Source organism: Sinohyriopsis cumingii, chromosome 6 (genome assembly GCF_028554795.1).
Source record: "Sinohyriopsis cumingii isolate HCF-2022 chromosome 6, ASM2855479v2, whole genome shotgun sequence".
NCBI lineage: Eukaryota > Metazoa > Mollusca > Bivalvia > Unionida > Unionidae > Sinohyriopsis > Sinohyriopsis cumingii.
In genome coordinates, this window is record NC_142966.1 from 3,060,569 (window position 1) to 3,078,377 (window position 17,809).

A 17,809-nucleotide genomic window follows, 5' to 3' on the forward strand; every position below is an offset into this window, starting at 1 on the left:
AACAATGCCAATACTTCCTAATGTTATCAACAAGCCAATACTTCCTAATGTTATCAACAATGCCAATACTTCCTATGTTATCAACAAGAAAATACTTCCTAATGTTATCAACAAGCCAATACTTCCTAATGTTATCAACAATGCCAATACTTCCTAATGTTATCAACAAGCCAATACTTCCTAATGTTATCAACAATGCCAATACTTCCTAATGTTATCAACAAGCCAATACTTCCTAATGTTATCAACAAACCAATACTTCCTAATGTTATCAACAAGCCAATACTTCCTAATGTTATCAACAATGCCAATACTTCCTAATGTTATCAACAATGCCAATACTTCCTAATGTTATCAACAAGCCAATACTTCCTAATGTTATCAACAAGCCAATACTTCCTAATGTTATCAACAAGCCAATACTTCCTAATGTTATCAACAATGCCAATACTTCCTAATGTTATCAACAATGCCAATACTTCCTAATGTTATCAACAAGCCAATACTTCCTAATGTTATCAACAAGCCAATACTTCCTAATGTTATCAACAAGCCAATACTTCCTAATGTTATCAACAATGCCAATACTTCCTAATGTTATCAACAAGCCAATACTTCCTAATGTTATCAACAATGACAATACTTTCTAATGTTATCAACAATGCCAATACTTCCTATGTTATCACAAGCGAATACTTCCTAATATTATCACAAGCCAATACTTCCTAATGTTATCAACAATGCCAATATTTTCTAATGTTATCCACAAGTCAATACTTTCTAATGTTATCAACAAGCCAATACTTCCTAATGTTATCAACAATGCCAATACTTCCTAATGTTATCAACAATGACAATATTTTCTAATGTTATCCACAAGTCAATACTTTCTAATGTTATCAACAAGCCAATACTTCCTAATGTTATCAACAATGCCAATACTTCCTAATGTTATCAACAATGACAATATTTTCTAATGTTATCCACAAGTCAATACTTTCTAATGTTATCAACAAGCCAATACTTCCTAATGTTATCAACAATGACAATACTTCCTATGTTATCACAAGCCAATACTTCCTAATGTTATCAACAATGCCAATACTTCCTAATGTTATCAACAATGCCCATACTTCCTATGTTATCAACAATGCCAATACTTCCTATGTTATCACAAGCCAATACTTCCTAATGTTATCAACAATGCCAATACTTCCTAATGTTATCAACAATGTCCATACTTCCTATGTTATCAACAATGCCAATACTTCCTAATGTTATCAACAAGCCAATACTTCCTATGTTATCAACAATGCCAATACTTCCTAATGTTATCACAAGCCAATACTTCCTAATGTTATCAACAATGCCAATACTTCCTAATGTTATCAACAATGCCCATACTTCCTATGTTATCAACAATGCCAATACTTCCTATGTTATCAACAATGCCAATACTTCCTAATGTTATCAACAAGCCAATAATTTCTAATGTTATCAACAATGCCAATACTTTCTAATGTTATCAACAAGCCAATACTTCCTAATGTTATCAACAATGCCAATACTTCCTAATGTTATCAACAAGCCAATACTTCCTATGTTATCAACAATGCCAATACTTCCTAATGTTATCAACAAGCCAATAATTTCTAATGTTATCAACAATGCCAATACTTTCTAATGTTATCAACAATGCCAATACTTCCTAATGTTATCAACAATGCCAATACTTCCTATGTTATCAACAATGCCAATACTTCCTAATGTTATCAACAAGCCAATACTTCCTAATGTTATCAACAAGCCAATACTTCCTAATGTTATCAACAAGCCAATACTTCCTAATGTTATCAACAAGCCAATACTTCCTAATGTTATCAACAATGCCAATACTTCCTAATGTTATCAACAAGCCAATACTTCCTAATGTTATCAACAAGCCAATACTTCCTAATGTTATCAACAAGCCAATACTTCCTAATGTTATCAACAAGCCAATACTTCCTAATGTTATCAACAATGCCAATACTTCCTAATGTTATCAACAAGCCAATACTTCCTAATGTTATCAACAAGCCAATACTTCCTAATGTTATCAACAATGCCAATACTTCCTAATGTTATCAACAATGCCAATACTTCCTAATGTTATCAACAATGCCAATACTTCCTAATGTTATCAACAATGCGAATACTTCCTAATGTTATCAACAATGCCAATACTTCCTAATGTTATCAACAATGCCAATACTTCCTATGTTATCAACAAGCCAATACTTCCTAATGTTATCAACAAGCCAATACTTCCTAATGTTATCAACAATGCCAATACTTCCTAATGTTATCAACAAGCCAATACTTCCTAATGTTATCAACAAGCCAATACTTCCTAATGTTATCAACAAGCCAATACTTCCTAATGTTATCAACAAGCCAATACTTCCTAATGTTATCAACAATGCCAATACTTTCTAATGTTATCAACAATGCCAATACTTTCTAATGTCATCAACAAGCCAATACTTCCTAATGTTATCAACAAGCCAATACTTCCTAATGTTATCAACAAGCCAATACTTCCTAATGTTATCAACAAGCCAATACTTCCTAATGTTATCAACAATGCCAATATTTTCTAATGTTATCCACAAGTCAATACTTTCTAATGTTATCAACAAGCCAATAATTTCTAATGTTATCAACAATGCCAATACTTTCTAATGTTATCAACAATGCCAATACTTTCTAATGTTATCAACAATGCCAATACTTCCTAATGTTATCAACAATGCCAATACTTTCTAATGTTATCAACAAGCCAATACTTCCTAATGTTATCAACAAGCCAATACTTCCTAATGTTATCAACAAGCCAATAATTTCTAATGTTATCAACAATGCCAATACTTTCTAATGTTATCAACAATGCCAATACTTCCTAATGTTATCAACAATGCCAATACTTCCTAATGTTATCAACAAGCCAATACTTCCTAATGTTATCAACAAGTCAATACTTTCTAATGTTATCCACAAGTCAATACTTTCTAATGTTATCAACAAGCCAATAATTTCTAATGTTATCAACAATGCCAACACTTTCTAATGTTATCAACAATGCCAATACTTCCTAATGTTATCAACAATGCCAATACTTTCTAATGTTATCAACAAGCCAATACTTCCTAATGTTATCAACAAGCCAATACTTCCTAATGTTATCAACAATGCCAATACTTTCTAATGTTATCAACAATGCCAATACTTCCTAATGTTATCAACAATGCCAATACTTCCTAATGTTATCAACAATGCCAATACTTCCTAATGTTATCACAAGCGAATACTTTCTAATGTTATCACAAGCCAATACTTCCTAATGTTATAAACAAGCCAATACTTCCTAATGTTATCAACAATCCCTGTAACATCAATTTATTGTACAGGGTGTCAGCTACAATGTAACTTAAACATCCCACTTTAGTTACAGTTTTAGGAGACATGGTGTCAGTAATAGTGTAAACTTCATCATCCCACTTTAATTACAGTTTTTATAACACAAATTATACAGCAATTAAAATTCACATGGCAAATTTGTCTAATATAAGGTACTGACCATATAATTTCTTTTTTGTTTGGGGGGGAGCTGATTATTTTTTTAAATTGGGATATTTTCATTTATCTCAATATAATTCAGTCTATTAAAATAATGTAATGGATATAACTTTTATTGTGCTATAAATCAAGCAAAATATTTTTCAGCAAACAGAGATGATAATAAAAAGAATTCTGGTCCCTTGCCCCAGAAAATTAAATTGGTACATATCGCAGTAAGTTCAGAAATAGAAATATTTTTGTGTTACCCAGCTCAATTAAGAAGTACATAAAAAAATGAAATTTAATAGTGCAATACGATTGTGCCTGTGAAAATCTGAGTGTTACTGATTAGTATCACATGAGAAATAATTGGTATAAAAAATCCAAACATTTGGATAATTTCACAGTGGACAATGCAACTGTTGTATACACTAAGAATAATATTATTTTGATTTGCTATCAAATTTAAATAGATATTGCAATGGTTCATGGACGAACTGTTCACAGTTGCAAGTGAAAAAATTAAACTGGTTTAATCCAGAATTTCAGTGACCATATAATAGGAACTTTGAGAGCTAACCTGTAAGAGGTATGTCCCTTTAGCTACATGATATACAGATGGAAAATGTTTTTCATTTTTCAGTAAGGATGGATACAGAGATAGTATAGAGTAATTTTTAATGTTAATTTGATTGGATAATGTTTTTGATGGAGAAAATTCCACCCTTATGATCAGAATTCCTGCATTGGACAAATACTTGTGTCTAACACTTGGCAAACCATTCTGTCTGATGCAAATTTCTGATCTTTGAGTGGAATTTTCCTATCCTATACTGAGAGCTTTGAACATTTCTGTTAGTCTGACAAGTCTGCCCATGCAGGTCTTGATTTCCTTACCTTGTTTGTTTCTTCGTAGTTGCGTAGTTCATCAAACATCTTATGTATAATTTCCTGCTGGTAGCAGATGAAGTAGGAATTACTTGACAAGTGGAAGCCATATCTATGGATAAATAATGGATATGCATTAAAACTGGTGACAAAAGACACTACAAAAATTCGCAATAGTATCACACTAAAACACAGAGGATCCTTTGGTAGTGTTCATAACTTCAAAAAAGTGTCACACTGTACACAGAGAACCTTTTGTAAGTTTTCATATCTTCAAAGGTAGTGTCACATGTACACAGAGAACCTTTTGTAAGTGTTTATGTCTTCAAAAGTAGTCACACTGTACACAGCAAATCTTTTATAAGTGTTCATGCCTTCAAAAGCAGTGTCATACTGTACACAGAGAACCTTTTGTAAGTGTTAATGTCTTCGAAGGTAGTGTCACATGTACAATGAGAACCTTTTGTAAGTGTTAATGTCTTCAAAAGTAGTATCACACTGTATACAGAGAATCTGTTGTAAGTGCTCATGTCTTCAAAAGTAGTGTCACACTGTACACAGAGAATCATGAAACAGAAACATATTGTATTATTAAACAAAGCATATTGTATCATTAAAAAGAGGCATATTGTATCATTAAATAGAGACATACTGTATCATGAAACAGAGGCATACTGTGTTATTAAATGGAAAGTTAATGTATTAGTAAACTGAGGCATTCTGTATCACTAAACAGCGGCATAATGTATCATTAAACAGTGGCATACTGTATTATTAAACAGTGGCATATTGTATCATTAAACAGCGGTATAATGTATCCTTAAACAGTGACATACTGTGTCATTAAACAGTGGCATACTGTATTACTGAACAGTGGCATACTGTATCATTAAACAGCGACATAATGTATCATTAAATAGTGGCATACTGTATCATTAAACAGCGGTATAATGTATCATTAAACAGTGGCATACTGTGTCATTAAACAGTGGCATACTGTATTATTGAACAGTGGCATACTGTATCATTAAACAGTGACATACTGTATTATTAAACAGTGGCATACTGTATCATTAAACAGTGGTATAATGTATCATTAAACAGTGACATACTGCATTATTAAAAAGTGGCATACTGTATCATTAAACAGTGGCATACTGTAACATTAAATTGTGGCATAATGTATTATTAAACAGTGGCATACTGTATCATTAAATAGTGCCTTACTGTATTATTATTAAAAAGTGGTATATTGTATTATAAAAGAATTTGTAAATTTCATATCTAGTTTACAGAATTAAAAATTCTATTTATTGTTCATCACCGAAAATATGATTATCAGTCTACTCTCATTACAATGATCAACTTGGTTCCAAGCAAGTTTGTCATCATAATTTATCTGTTATCATGAGAAATTCTGTCTAGAGTTTTCTTTCTTGTTAGGCTATAAACAACATGCAATACGAAAATGAAGAAAGACTGATGCAGTTTTTATTTTCTACCTCCTATTGTTTACTAACCACGATTAATAGTAGTGTCCTACTGTGGCATGCTGCACACATTCATCTTATGGTAAAAGCTAGTTCAGAAATCCAAAATAGACAATTAGGCTCTTTTCTATAAGGGTTAACACCTGTAGCATAAAGGTTAACATCTGATCAATAAGGTTTAATACAGGGTCCACAGAGCTGACGACTCTGAAAAGTGTCATTGTAACATTAAGTTTGTAGAGGTATTTTGCACACTTATTATGAACAATCAAATCCAGTGTTTAAAACAAAATATTCCATTTAAATGGTAAAGTTTATTAGCTTGTACATTTGTTCCCAATAATATTTCATTAGGCAGTGAATACTCCAGTATGACACACATTTTGGAAACAAAGCCTCAATGTATTGGTATTCAGAAATATTTGCTGATATACACTGCAATGTAATATGTCCCAGTCCTACATACAGTGCAATGTAATATGTCCCAGTCCTACATACAATGCAATGTAATATGTCCCAGTAATCCAGACAGTGCAATGTAATATGTCCCAGTACTCCATACACTGAAATGAAAGATGACACAATACTCCATATACTGCAATATAATATGTCCCAGTACTCCATACACTGAAATGTAATACATAAGGCAGCTGTTAGTACCACTTTTAGAAGTCTTTGGTATGACTTGGCCAGGGTTTGAACCTGTGAACTCCACAATTCAACGAGGATGCTCTAACCACTAGGCTGCATACTGCAATGTAATATGTGCCAGTCCTATATACACTGCAATGTATATATCTCCCAGACCTAAATACACTACAATATATATATATATACCCCAATCTTACATACAGTGCAATGTAATATGCCCCAGTCCTATATACACTGATATGCATATCTGTCCCAGTCCTACATACACTGATATCTATATATGTCCCAGTTATAAAAACTACGCAGTGCAATGTAATATGTCCCAATCATACATACAATGATATGTATATATGCAATTTAATATGTGCTAGTCCTACATATACTGATATGGAGCCATCCATTGAGTATGTACACAAAAATCTGGCAAAGCTTGACCCCTCCCCCCTCCCTACACACATGCATACTTTTTACATACCCCCACCTGCGTACATACGTTTGACACACACCCCAATTCTATAGAATGCCCTATATTTAATCCACGCAGAAACCATAAAGGATTAATAATATTAATGTGCTTAATAAAACAGATAGTCCACCAAAGTTGAATGTCTGGCTGCATCAAAGTAAAAAGCTGCATAACTTTAAACAGTTTGTCTAGTGTCCGCTAAAATTCAAACGCCGACTGAACTAACTTAAACAGGTTAAGTATGAGACAAATTATTGTCAAGGTTTCACCCCACCCCTCCATTTTCTATGCATACATACATTATTAGTAGACTCCCCCATATGCAAGTGTATGCATTTGGGTCACCCTGCTCCATGTGTACACACTAAATGGATGGCCCCTATGTATATATGTCTCAGTCCTACATACTATGTAATGTAATATGTGCTAGTCCTATATACATGCTAATTATGTATGTCCCAGTGCTACATACACTGTAATGTAATATTCCCCAGTGCTACAGACAATGCAATGTAATATGTCCCAGTCCTACATACACTGCAATGTAATATGTCCCAGTCCTACATACACTGCAATGCAATATGTGTCAGTCCTACATACTGCAATGAAATGTCCCAGTCCTACATAGACTGCAATGAAATATGTCCCAGTCCTACATAGACTGCAATGTAATATGTCACAATCCTACATACACTGCAATGTAATATGTCCAAGTCCTACATACACTGCAATGCAATATGTGTCAGTCCTACATACTGCAATGAAATGTCCCAGTCCTACATAGACTGCAATGAAATATGTCCCAGTCCTACATAGACTGCAATGTAATATGTCCCAGTCCTACATACACTGCAATGTAATATGTCCCAGTCCTACATACTCTGCAATGCAATATGTGTCAGTCCTACATACTGCAATCAAATGTCCCAGTCCTACATAGACTGCAATGAAATATGTCCCAGTAATACATACTGCAATGTAATATGTGTCAGTCCTACATACAATGCAATGAAATATGTTCCAGTCCTACATACAATGCAATGTAATATGTCCCAGTCCTACATAGACTGCAATGTAATATGTCCCAGTCCTACATACACTGCAATGTAATATGTCCCAGTCCTACCTACACTGCAATGCGTGTCAGTCCTACATACTGCAATCAAATGTCCCAGTCCTACATAGACTGCAATGAAATATGTCCCAGTCCTACATACTGCAATGTAATATGTTTCAGTCCTACATACAATGCAATGAAATATATTCCAGTCCTACATACAATGCAATGTAATATGTCCCAGTCCTACATAAAATGCAATGAAATATGTCCCAGTCCTACATACAATGCAATGTAATATTTCAGTCCTACATACAATGCAATGAAATGTCCCAGTCCTACATACAATGCACTGTAATAAGTCCCAGTCCTACATACTGCAATATAATAAGTCCCAGTCCTACATACAATGCAATGTAATATGTCCCAGTCCTACATACTGCAATGGAATATGTCCCAGTCCTACAATACAATGTGATGAAATATGTCCCAGTCCTACATATGGTATTTATGACCTGGAAGTATGATGCAGAAAACAAATCTCTTAGTCACAACTGTAATTTTTGAAATAATGACAAAGATGAAAAGTGGAGTCAATGAAAACTATTTTATTTTGTTAACTTCGAGTTATGAAAAATAAAAAAACATTTTTCTCTCATACTGGTCTAAAACATGGTTTGAAAAGCCACTTACTGAGTATAAATGTCCTCCAGTTTTTGTGCTAAAGTCTTTCCTTGAGCATATACATAGGCTGTCATCTCTGCACAAACTGCCGCAGCACTGATGCCATCCTTGTCCAATACTGCAGTACCACACATGAATCCTGCAAGAACATAAATTATTTATTCATGTGCTTCAAAAATAAGACATGAGTTTTATATTTTAAGGATTTTCAAATGGCATTAAATTGAACCATTTTTGCTTAAACATGATATCCAGTTAGAACATGACTGTAGACTAAGCTATGATCAAGCGACAGAGAAAAGTCTAAGTATCAAATGCAGTACCATCAGAAAAATATCTTGCTGTTGTGGTGGTGGCAGTGGGGTTTAATGCTCATTTTCAGCACATTATACATGGTGGCCAGTATAAATGGTGGAGGAAGAACCCAGGAAAACCCTGAGAATAACCACCAACCCTTAAGAACCTACTGGGAAACTATCTCACATACCCCTGTTAGTCAAGCCTGAGATTCGAATCCACACAAAGAGAGGTGAGATGGCAGTGATCCAGAATAGTGAGTGCTTTAGACCACTAAGCCACTCAGAAAATATAGATGTGGGTCACAATGACATAACTTTTGCAACAACATTGTTCTAATATTATGGAAGTGTAGTCAATGAAAGAATGTTTCCAACATAAAGATTAACAATGAAATGAATTATTTCAGTGATTTCTTGAAACCATCTTTCAATAATTAATTAAACAAGAACATGGAGTATAATTTCTCTCTTTTAGATTTAATTAATAATGAAGAATGTTGGTTATCATTTCTCTTTAAAATTTAATTAAAAATGAAGAATGTAGGGTCTAATTTCTCTTTTAGATTTAATTAAAAATGAAGAATGGTGGTTATCATTTCTCTTTAAAATTTAATTAAAAATGAAGAATGTAGGGTCTAATTTCTCTTTTAGATTTAATTAAAAATGAAGAATGTTGGGTATCATTTCTCTTTAAAATTTAATTAAAAATGAAAAATGTGGGGTCTAATTTCTCTTTAAGATTTAATTAAAAATGAAGAATGTTGGGTATAATTTCTCTCTTAAATTGAATTAAAAAGAGAAGAATTTTGGGTATGATTTCTCTTTTAAACTGAATTAAAAAAGGTTGTTTGTATAATATCTCTCCTTTAAATTCAATTAAAAATGAAGAATGTTGGAAATAATTTATCTCTTTAAAATTCAATTAAAAAAAGAAGAATGATGGGTATAATTTCTCTCTGTGGGGTTAAAATCATAGCAATTATAGGATAAACATCCTGTGTTTAAAAATTTGAAGACTTTAACAAGTTTTACCAAAAGCAGAGTCAAAATGATATTTGGTACAGTTAAATTAATGTCTCAAAATTCTCAAACACAAGACTCATATTCTATTATAACATTTCAACAAGAAACTTATCCCCATCGTAACACAAGACCATTATCTTATTCCAACACATGACTGTTATCCCCATTCTAACACAAAATGTTACACACATAATAGTGAAAGACTTATATCCATTCTAAAATAAGACTGTTATACCCGTCTTAACACAAAACTGTTATCCCCATTCTAACACATGACTGATATCCCCATCCTAACACGAAAATTATCCCCATTCTAACACAAAACTATTACACACATAATAGCACAAGACTTGTATCCATTCTAACATAAGACTGTTATACCCATCTTAACACAAAACTGTTTTATCACCATTTTAACACAAGACATCCCCATTCTAACACAAGACATCTCCCCATTAGAACCCGAGACTGTAACCTTGATCCTAAACAAGATTGTTATCCTCATTCTAAAACCTAACAATGGTGTCTAAATATAGCAGAAAATGTAATTCTCTATGGCACATCATCAGAGGGGGGAATCATGATGACACTAAAGTGCCAAAAAACTGTACAATATTTATCATATATATTGGGACAGCATATTTCTTGGGGCACCATAAATTAATTTTTAAAGTAATTATTTTGCACATTGTATGTTCTGGGGCACACCATTTTTTTTCGAGTTGTAGGTTGTGGGACACCCTTAAAATTGTTAGAAAAGTACATGTCAGAAAATGCACTTGAGACAAAACTTTTAAATCCACTGCAGCATTACCTCATTAACCCAACCCTTCTAGGGCACTTATATAATCCATCCTTTTAATTCATGAACATCTTTTAGCTCACACACACCAAGAAGAATTATCATTGGAGGCAACACATCTCCTGCTGTGGAAACTGCAAAGACTAAAGTTAGTTTTTTCTATTGGCACTAGTTTTCTGCCTGATAAAATTACAACCAAACATGAGTTATATCCCTATATTCCTATCAATGAAAAATGTGCCATATGTTATCTAACATAAGCGGTACATCCTACAGTAAAGATGTATATGCTACAGTTTGTGGACATATTTTTTTCTTTAATAAACTGCTCAAGAGAAACAAAAAAGTGAATAAATGATAACAGTACAAGGTTAGTTTCCTTTATTTTATTATTAAATCATGTTTTATTTATCTATTTTACTGTAACATGCAGTTTGGGTGTGTGTGCAAAAAATGAACACAATTTATTTTGTTTCATAAGTCTTGGGACATAAGATCTAGGTATAATGAAAATTCAGCATAAGTTCTGGAGCACAAAAAAAAAAATAATTACTTATCGTGTCCTAATATATATGGTAAATATAGTATCTAGGATTTTACATTCACATCTGATATTTGACCATTTCCAGACAGACTATTTCTTGGATTTTACATTCACATTTGATATTCAACTAAGTCCCAACTGACTATATCATGCATTTTACATTAACTTATGATATTCAACCAATCAGAAATCATCTTACATTTACAGGTGTGTTCAAATTAATGTTAAAATTAATAAATTTTAAAGATACAGGAATCCTTGCATTTGTTTCTTGTTGCATCTTGTGAGAAAGGCTGTATAAAACCATCAAGATGCTTCAACAAAACGTATATAACAATTAATTCTTTTAAATATTATACAGTATTTTGAATTGGATGGGTTTAAATTTCCATGGAATTTATAGTTGCTACAAACCACAAATTTAAAGAAACCACAACAAACCACAAAAATTAGGACACTTCAACAAACCACAAATATAAAGACACCTCAACAATTATTATGGGGAAATGTTAAGATCCTTTCTTAAATCCAAGGATTTAAGTAGCAATGAAAATGCCCTTGCTTGCACAAGCCAAGAAATTTGATACCTGTGAAAATAACTAAATTCAGAATTTATGATAAAAGTAGATATTTTACCAGTGGATGGATTTTTTCAATGTAGAGGTCTCAAAATAAATTACACAGATAAATGCTGTCATTTGTATAATATAAGCTCATCAACTTTGCAAATTTTAAAAGAAAACTTACCTATATTCAAAATACACTATTTTAGAAATGAAATCACAAAATGTTTTGCCCCATTAAAAATACCCACTATACTAAATTACCTATGGCCTCCTCAAAAGCAAAGATAACAGTTTTTTGCTGCTGTTTAAGCTGATCAGCTTTGTTTCCCATCCACTTGAATCCAGTCAGAGTCTCCTGAAAAACATACAGACAGAAGTAGGTTATCTGTAGGTACCAAAATATAAAAGTCTTGTGCTTGGAGTCCAGGGGATACAAGAATGTTGGATCTGGGATTACACAGAACAAATCTCATGCTTGGAGTCCTGGGGCTACAAGAACATGGATCTAGGCTAACACAGAACAAGTCATATGCTTGGAGTCCTGGGGCTACAAGAATGCTGGATCTGGGCTTACACAGAACAATTCTTATGCTTGGAGTCCTGGGGCTACAAGAATGCTGGATCTGGGCTTAAACAGAACAAATCCCATGATTGGAGTCCTGGGGGTACAAGAAGGTTGAGTCTGGGCTTACACAGAACAAACTGTGTACTCAGAGTCCTAAGGCAAGAAAAATGTTGGATCTGGCTAACACAGAACCAATCTCAGGCTTGAAGTCCTGGGGCTACAAGAATGTTGAAATTGGGCTTCCATGCAACAAATCTTTTGCCCAGAATCAAGGAGCTACCAAATTACTGGGTCTGGGCTTCAACTCAGTAAATTCAGGTTGTGCAGTGGGTTACTACTTATTATAATTGATTGCCCTCCATTTATTTTAAAAAACATGCCAGTCCTATAATGTACACTTCACAAAGGATAATAGTTATTAACAACACAAAAGGTAAAGCCTTGAAGCTAATAGATCCACATCCAGCTTTCTTGTTTACCTTGCTTGAGTTATCAAGTTTATGTCCACTAGCTACGATCAGATTTTAAAATTTAATGAACCCTGAGTTACATTCCTTGGCCTGTATTTAGTCCAAACAAGGATACATGACAATGGTATAATCTTCGATATCTAATATAATTTACAATTCCAAAATGCTTATCTTTTACAATGAAAACTCTAACAAGCATACTGAATATAAAAAATTTCTGCACACTTCTTGCTTATTGAAAAAACATTCCTGGATTAATTCTCCTTGATAATTAGTGATATGTAAATTGTCCTTTCCTGCCTATTGTTTCAATGAAGCATCATCCACATTGCTTCATGCAAATATTTTAAAAGCAAGAGTTCTTTGTAATTTCCTACACGGTTCTCAGTAATCTTGAGGTACAAAAATAATGTATGGATTCTTTTCCATACAGCATGAACTTAGCCTAACAAATGCTGGGATAACATGAATCACGTAGCCAAGTCAAACAGGGAATTTTATGAAAAAAAATAATGAATCACTGAATCCTTTTTAAAAAGAAAATGTTAAACATGTCTCTGACCAATGAGCACATGCACATCAAAGTTATAGCCTCATGGCAAATTTGGAGTCGTGCATTCACATCAAGTAGTCTTCATGTTCTGTAAATGCCATAAGCTGAAAACAACAAAAAAGACAATGGCCTGTTCAAATTTAGTAATTTTCAAAAGGCAATGGCCTGTTCAAATTTATTATTTTCAAAAGGTAATGGCCTGTTCAAATTTATTAATTTTCAAAAGGCAATGGCCTGTTCAAATTTAGTAATTTTCAAAAGGCAATGGCCTGTTCAAATTTAGTAATTTTCAAATGGGAATGGCCTGTTCAAATTTAGTAATTTTCAAAAGGCAATGGCCTGTTCAAATTTAGTAATTTTCAAAAGGCAATGGCCTGTTCAAATTTAGTAATTTTCAAAAGGCAAGGGCCTGTTCAAATTTAGTAATTTTCAAAAGGCAATGGCCTGTTCAAATTTATTATTTTCAAAAGGCAACGGCCTGTTCAAATCTAGTAAGTTTCAAAAGGCAATGACCTGTTCAAATTTAGTAATTTTCAAAAGGCAAGGGCCTGTTCAAATTTAGTAATTTTCAAAAGGCATGGGCCTGCATGTTGAGCTTATGATCAAAACGTAGCTGCAGAACATATGACCTTGATCAAGAGCAAACAATGTCGCAGAATGAACAGTACTGTTTTTAAAATGATGTACTGTTTTAAAATTTTTCATCTGCTTATATTTCCCAAACCCACGATGAATTTTGTTTATACATGGGATGAATCATTATAAATCTAAATTTCAAAAGGCATGGGCCTGCATGTTGAGCTTACTAAATTTGAACAGGCCATTGCCTTTTGAAAATTACTAAATTTGAACAGGCCATTGCCTTTTGAAAATTACTAAATTTGAACAGGCCATTGCCTTTTGAAAATTACTAAATTTGAACAGGCCATTGCCTTTTGAAAATTACTAAATTTGAACAGGCCCTTGCCTTTTGAAAATTACTAAATTTGAACAGACCATTGCCTTTTGAAAATTACTAAATTCTAAAAACAGTACTGTTCATTCTTTCTGGGCTATGGTGTGGAGGATTTTAGAAGAAACTGTACTGGCTAACATGTATACATCTGAAGCTAAAAAGAAACAATGATACCAGTATGGCCAAATGCAAAAATAAATCCATCACAGGGTTTAGCGATGAAGGAAACTTTAATCAAAACCTTAATGCAAATTCTCTATAACTGTTAACATGGACCCAAAGTCAAAGGGTTGAAATAGCATGTTGCAGAATAAATTGTCTTAGATTTATAATGATTCATCCCATGTATAAACAAAATTCATCATGGGTTTGGGAAATATAAGCAAATGAAAAATTTTAAAACAGAAAACCTTAACAGAAATTTTCTCTGATTGTGGAAAGGCAAAAAATGAAGAAATTCTATCAAAGGCACTGGAAAAGTAAATGCTTGTCTTACTTTATGATGAATTTGGGACTGACAGTAAACCCACAATCTTACCTCAAAATGGAAGCCTTCTTTCTGGGCTATGGTGTGGAGGATTTTAGAAGAAACTGTACTGGCTAACATGTAAACATCCGAAGCTAAAAAGAAACAATGATACCAGTATGGCCTAATGAAATGTTACTGGTACAGTTTAATGAATGTTATTGTGACATTCTAATGAATGTTATTGGGACAGTCTAATGAAATGTTACTGGTACAGTCTAATGAATGTTATTGGGACAGTCTAATGAAATGTTACTGGTACAATCTAATGAATGTTATTGGTACCATGTTACTGGTACAGTCTGATGAATGTTATAGGTACCATGTTACTGGTACAGTCTAATGAAATGTTATTGGTACCATGTTACTGGTACAGTCTAATGAATGTTATAGGTACCATGTTACTGGTACAGTCTAATGAAATGTTACTGGTACAGTCTAATGAATGTTATTGGGACAGTCTAATGAAATGTTACTGGCACAATCTAATGAATGTTATTGGTACCATGTTACTGGTACAGTCTAACAAAATGTTACTGGTACCATGTTACTGGTACAGTCTAATGAATGTTATTGGTACCATGTTACTGGTACAGTCTAATGAATGTTATTGGTACCATTTTACTGGTACAGTCTAATGAATGTTATTGGTACCATGTTACTGGTACAGTCTAAAGAATGGTACATTCTAATGAAATGTTACTGGTACAGTCTAATGAATGTTATTGGTACCATGTTACTGGTACAATCTAATGAAATGTTACTGGTACAGTCTAATGAATGTTATTGGTACCATGTTACTGGTACAGTCTAATGAAATGTTACTGGTACCATGTTACTGGTACAGTACAGTCTATGTTATTGGTACTGTGTTACTGGTACAGTCTAAACAATGTTATTGGTACCATGTTACTGGTACAGTCTAATGAAATGCTATTGGTACCATGTTACTGGTACAGTCTAATGAAATTTTATTGGTACCATTTTACTGGTACAGTTTAATGAAACTTTATTGGTACCATGTTACTGGTACAGTCTAAAGAAATGTTATTGGTACTGACTAATGAATGTTATTGGTACCATGTTACTGGTACAGTCTAATGAAAGTTTTTGGTACCATGTTACTGGTACAGTCTAATGAATGTTTTTGGTACCATGTTACTGGTACAGTGTAATAAAATGTTTTTTGGTATAATGTAATGAAATATTACTGGTACTATGTTACTGGTACAGTCTAATGAAATGTTATTGGTACCATGTTACTGGTACAGTCTAACAAATGTTTTGGTACCATGTCCCTGGTATTGAAATGTTACTGGTACCGACTAATGAATGTTATTGGTACCATGTTACTGGTACAGTCTAATGAAATGTTACTGGTACAGTCTAACGAATGTTTTTGGTACCATGTTACTGGTACTGTGTAATAAAATGTTACTGGTACAATGTTACTGGACAGTACAGTCTAGTTATTACTGGCATGATTTTACTGGTAAAGCATAACAAAATTTGTTAATTGCCATGTTACTGGTACAGTCAAATTAAAATATTACTGGTATCATGTTAATGGCATAGCATAATGAAATATTAATGGTACAATGTTACTGGTACAACATAATGAAATGTTCCTGGTATAACATAATGAAATATTAATGGTACAATGTTACCAGTACATTCAAATTAAAATATTACTGGTACCATGTTACTGGTACAGTCTAATGAAATATTACTGGTACAGTTTCATGAAATATTACTGGTACAATGCTACTGGTACAGTCTAATGAAATGTTACTTGTATAGTCGTCTGAAATATCATGGTACAGTTTAATGAAATATTACTGGTACCATGTTACAAGTACAGTCTAATGAAATTCTACCGGTAAAGTTTAATAAAATATTGCTGGTACCATGTATAGTCGATTGAAATATTACTGGTACCATGTTACTGGTACTGTCTAATGAAAAAATTGTTATTAGTAAAGTCTAATAAAATATTACTGGTACCATGTTAATGGCACTCTAATGAAATTTTACTGGTACCATGTTACTGGCAGAGTCTAATGAAATGTTACTGGTACCATGTTACTGGCACAGTCTAATGAAATGTTACTGGTACAGTCTAATGAAATGTTACTGGTACAGTCTAATGAAATATTACTGGTGCAATATTACTGGTACAATCTAATGAAATGCTGCTGCTACATTCTTAAAAAATGAATCAATGTTATTAGTATAAACAAAAATACGTTACTCTTAAAACCTAAGTAAATGAATCAGTGTTGTTATGAAAGCCTAATGAAATCTTACTGGTATAGCCTATTGAAATAAAAGTGTTAGTGGTACAGTACAATGAAACGAAACTTACTGGCATACCCTTATAAAAAGAAACAGTGTTATCAGTATACACTAATGAAATGAAACAGTGCTACTGGTATAACCTAATGAAATGAAATAGTGATACTGGTGTTACCAAATGAAATGAAACAGTGTTACTGGTATAACTAAATGAAATGAAACATTGTTACCAAAAGCCTAATAAAATTTAACAGTGTTACCAGTACACCCTATTGAAATGAAACAGTATTACCAGTATACCCGAATGAAATGAAGTGCTACTGGTAAACTCTAATAAAATAAAACAGTGTTACTGTTTGTCACAAAAACCCGTTC

The 17,809-nt window shown here is 33.0% G+C and overlaps 1 protein-coding gene across 2 annotated transcripts in view; it reads right to left on the reverse strand.

The window, feature by feature from the left end:
- LOC149796281 (phosphopentomutase-like) overlaps positions 1 to 17,809 on the reverse strand; it is a 116,277-nt gene that overhangs the window by 23,650 nt on the left and 74,818 nt on the right. For both annotated transcript variants that reach the window (XR_016421653.1, XM_089960922.1), the window contains exons 13-16: positions 15,152 to 15,234; positions 12,332 to 12,425; positions 8,846 to 8,975; positions 4,498 to 4,600 (exon numbers count right to left, since the gene is read on the reverse strand). Coding sequence is in view for 1 of the 2 variants with exons in the window: in XM_089960922.1 (XP_089817048.1) it covers positions 4,498 to 4,600; positions 8,846 to 8,975; positions 12,332 to 12,425; positions 15,152 to 15,234 (410 nt within the window). In the remaining variant the exon portion in view is untranslated. The remainder of the gene's footprint in view (positions 1 to 4,497; positions 4,601 to 8,845; positions 8,976 to 12,331; positions 12,426 to 15,151; positions 15,235 to 17,809) is intronic.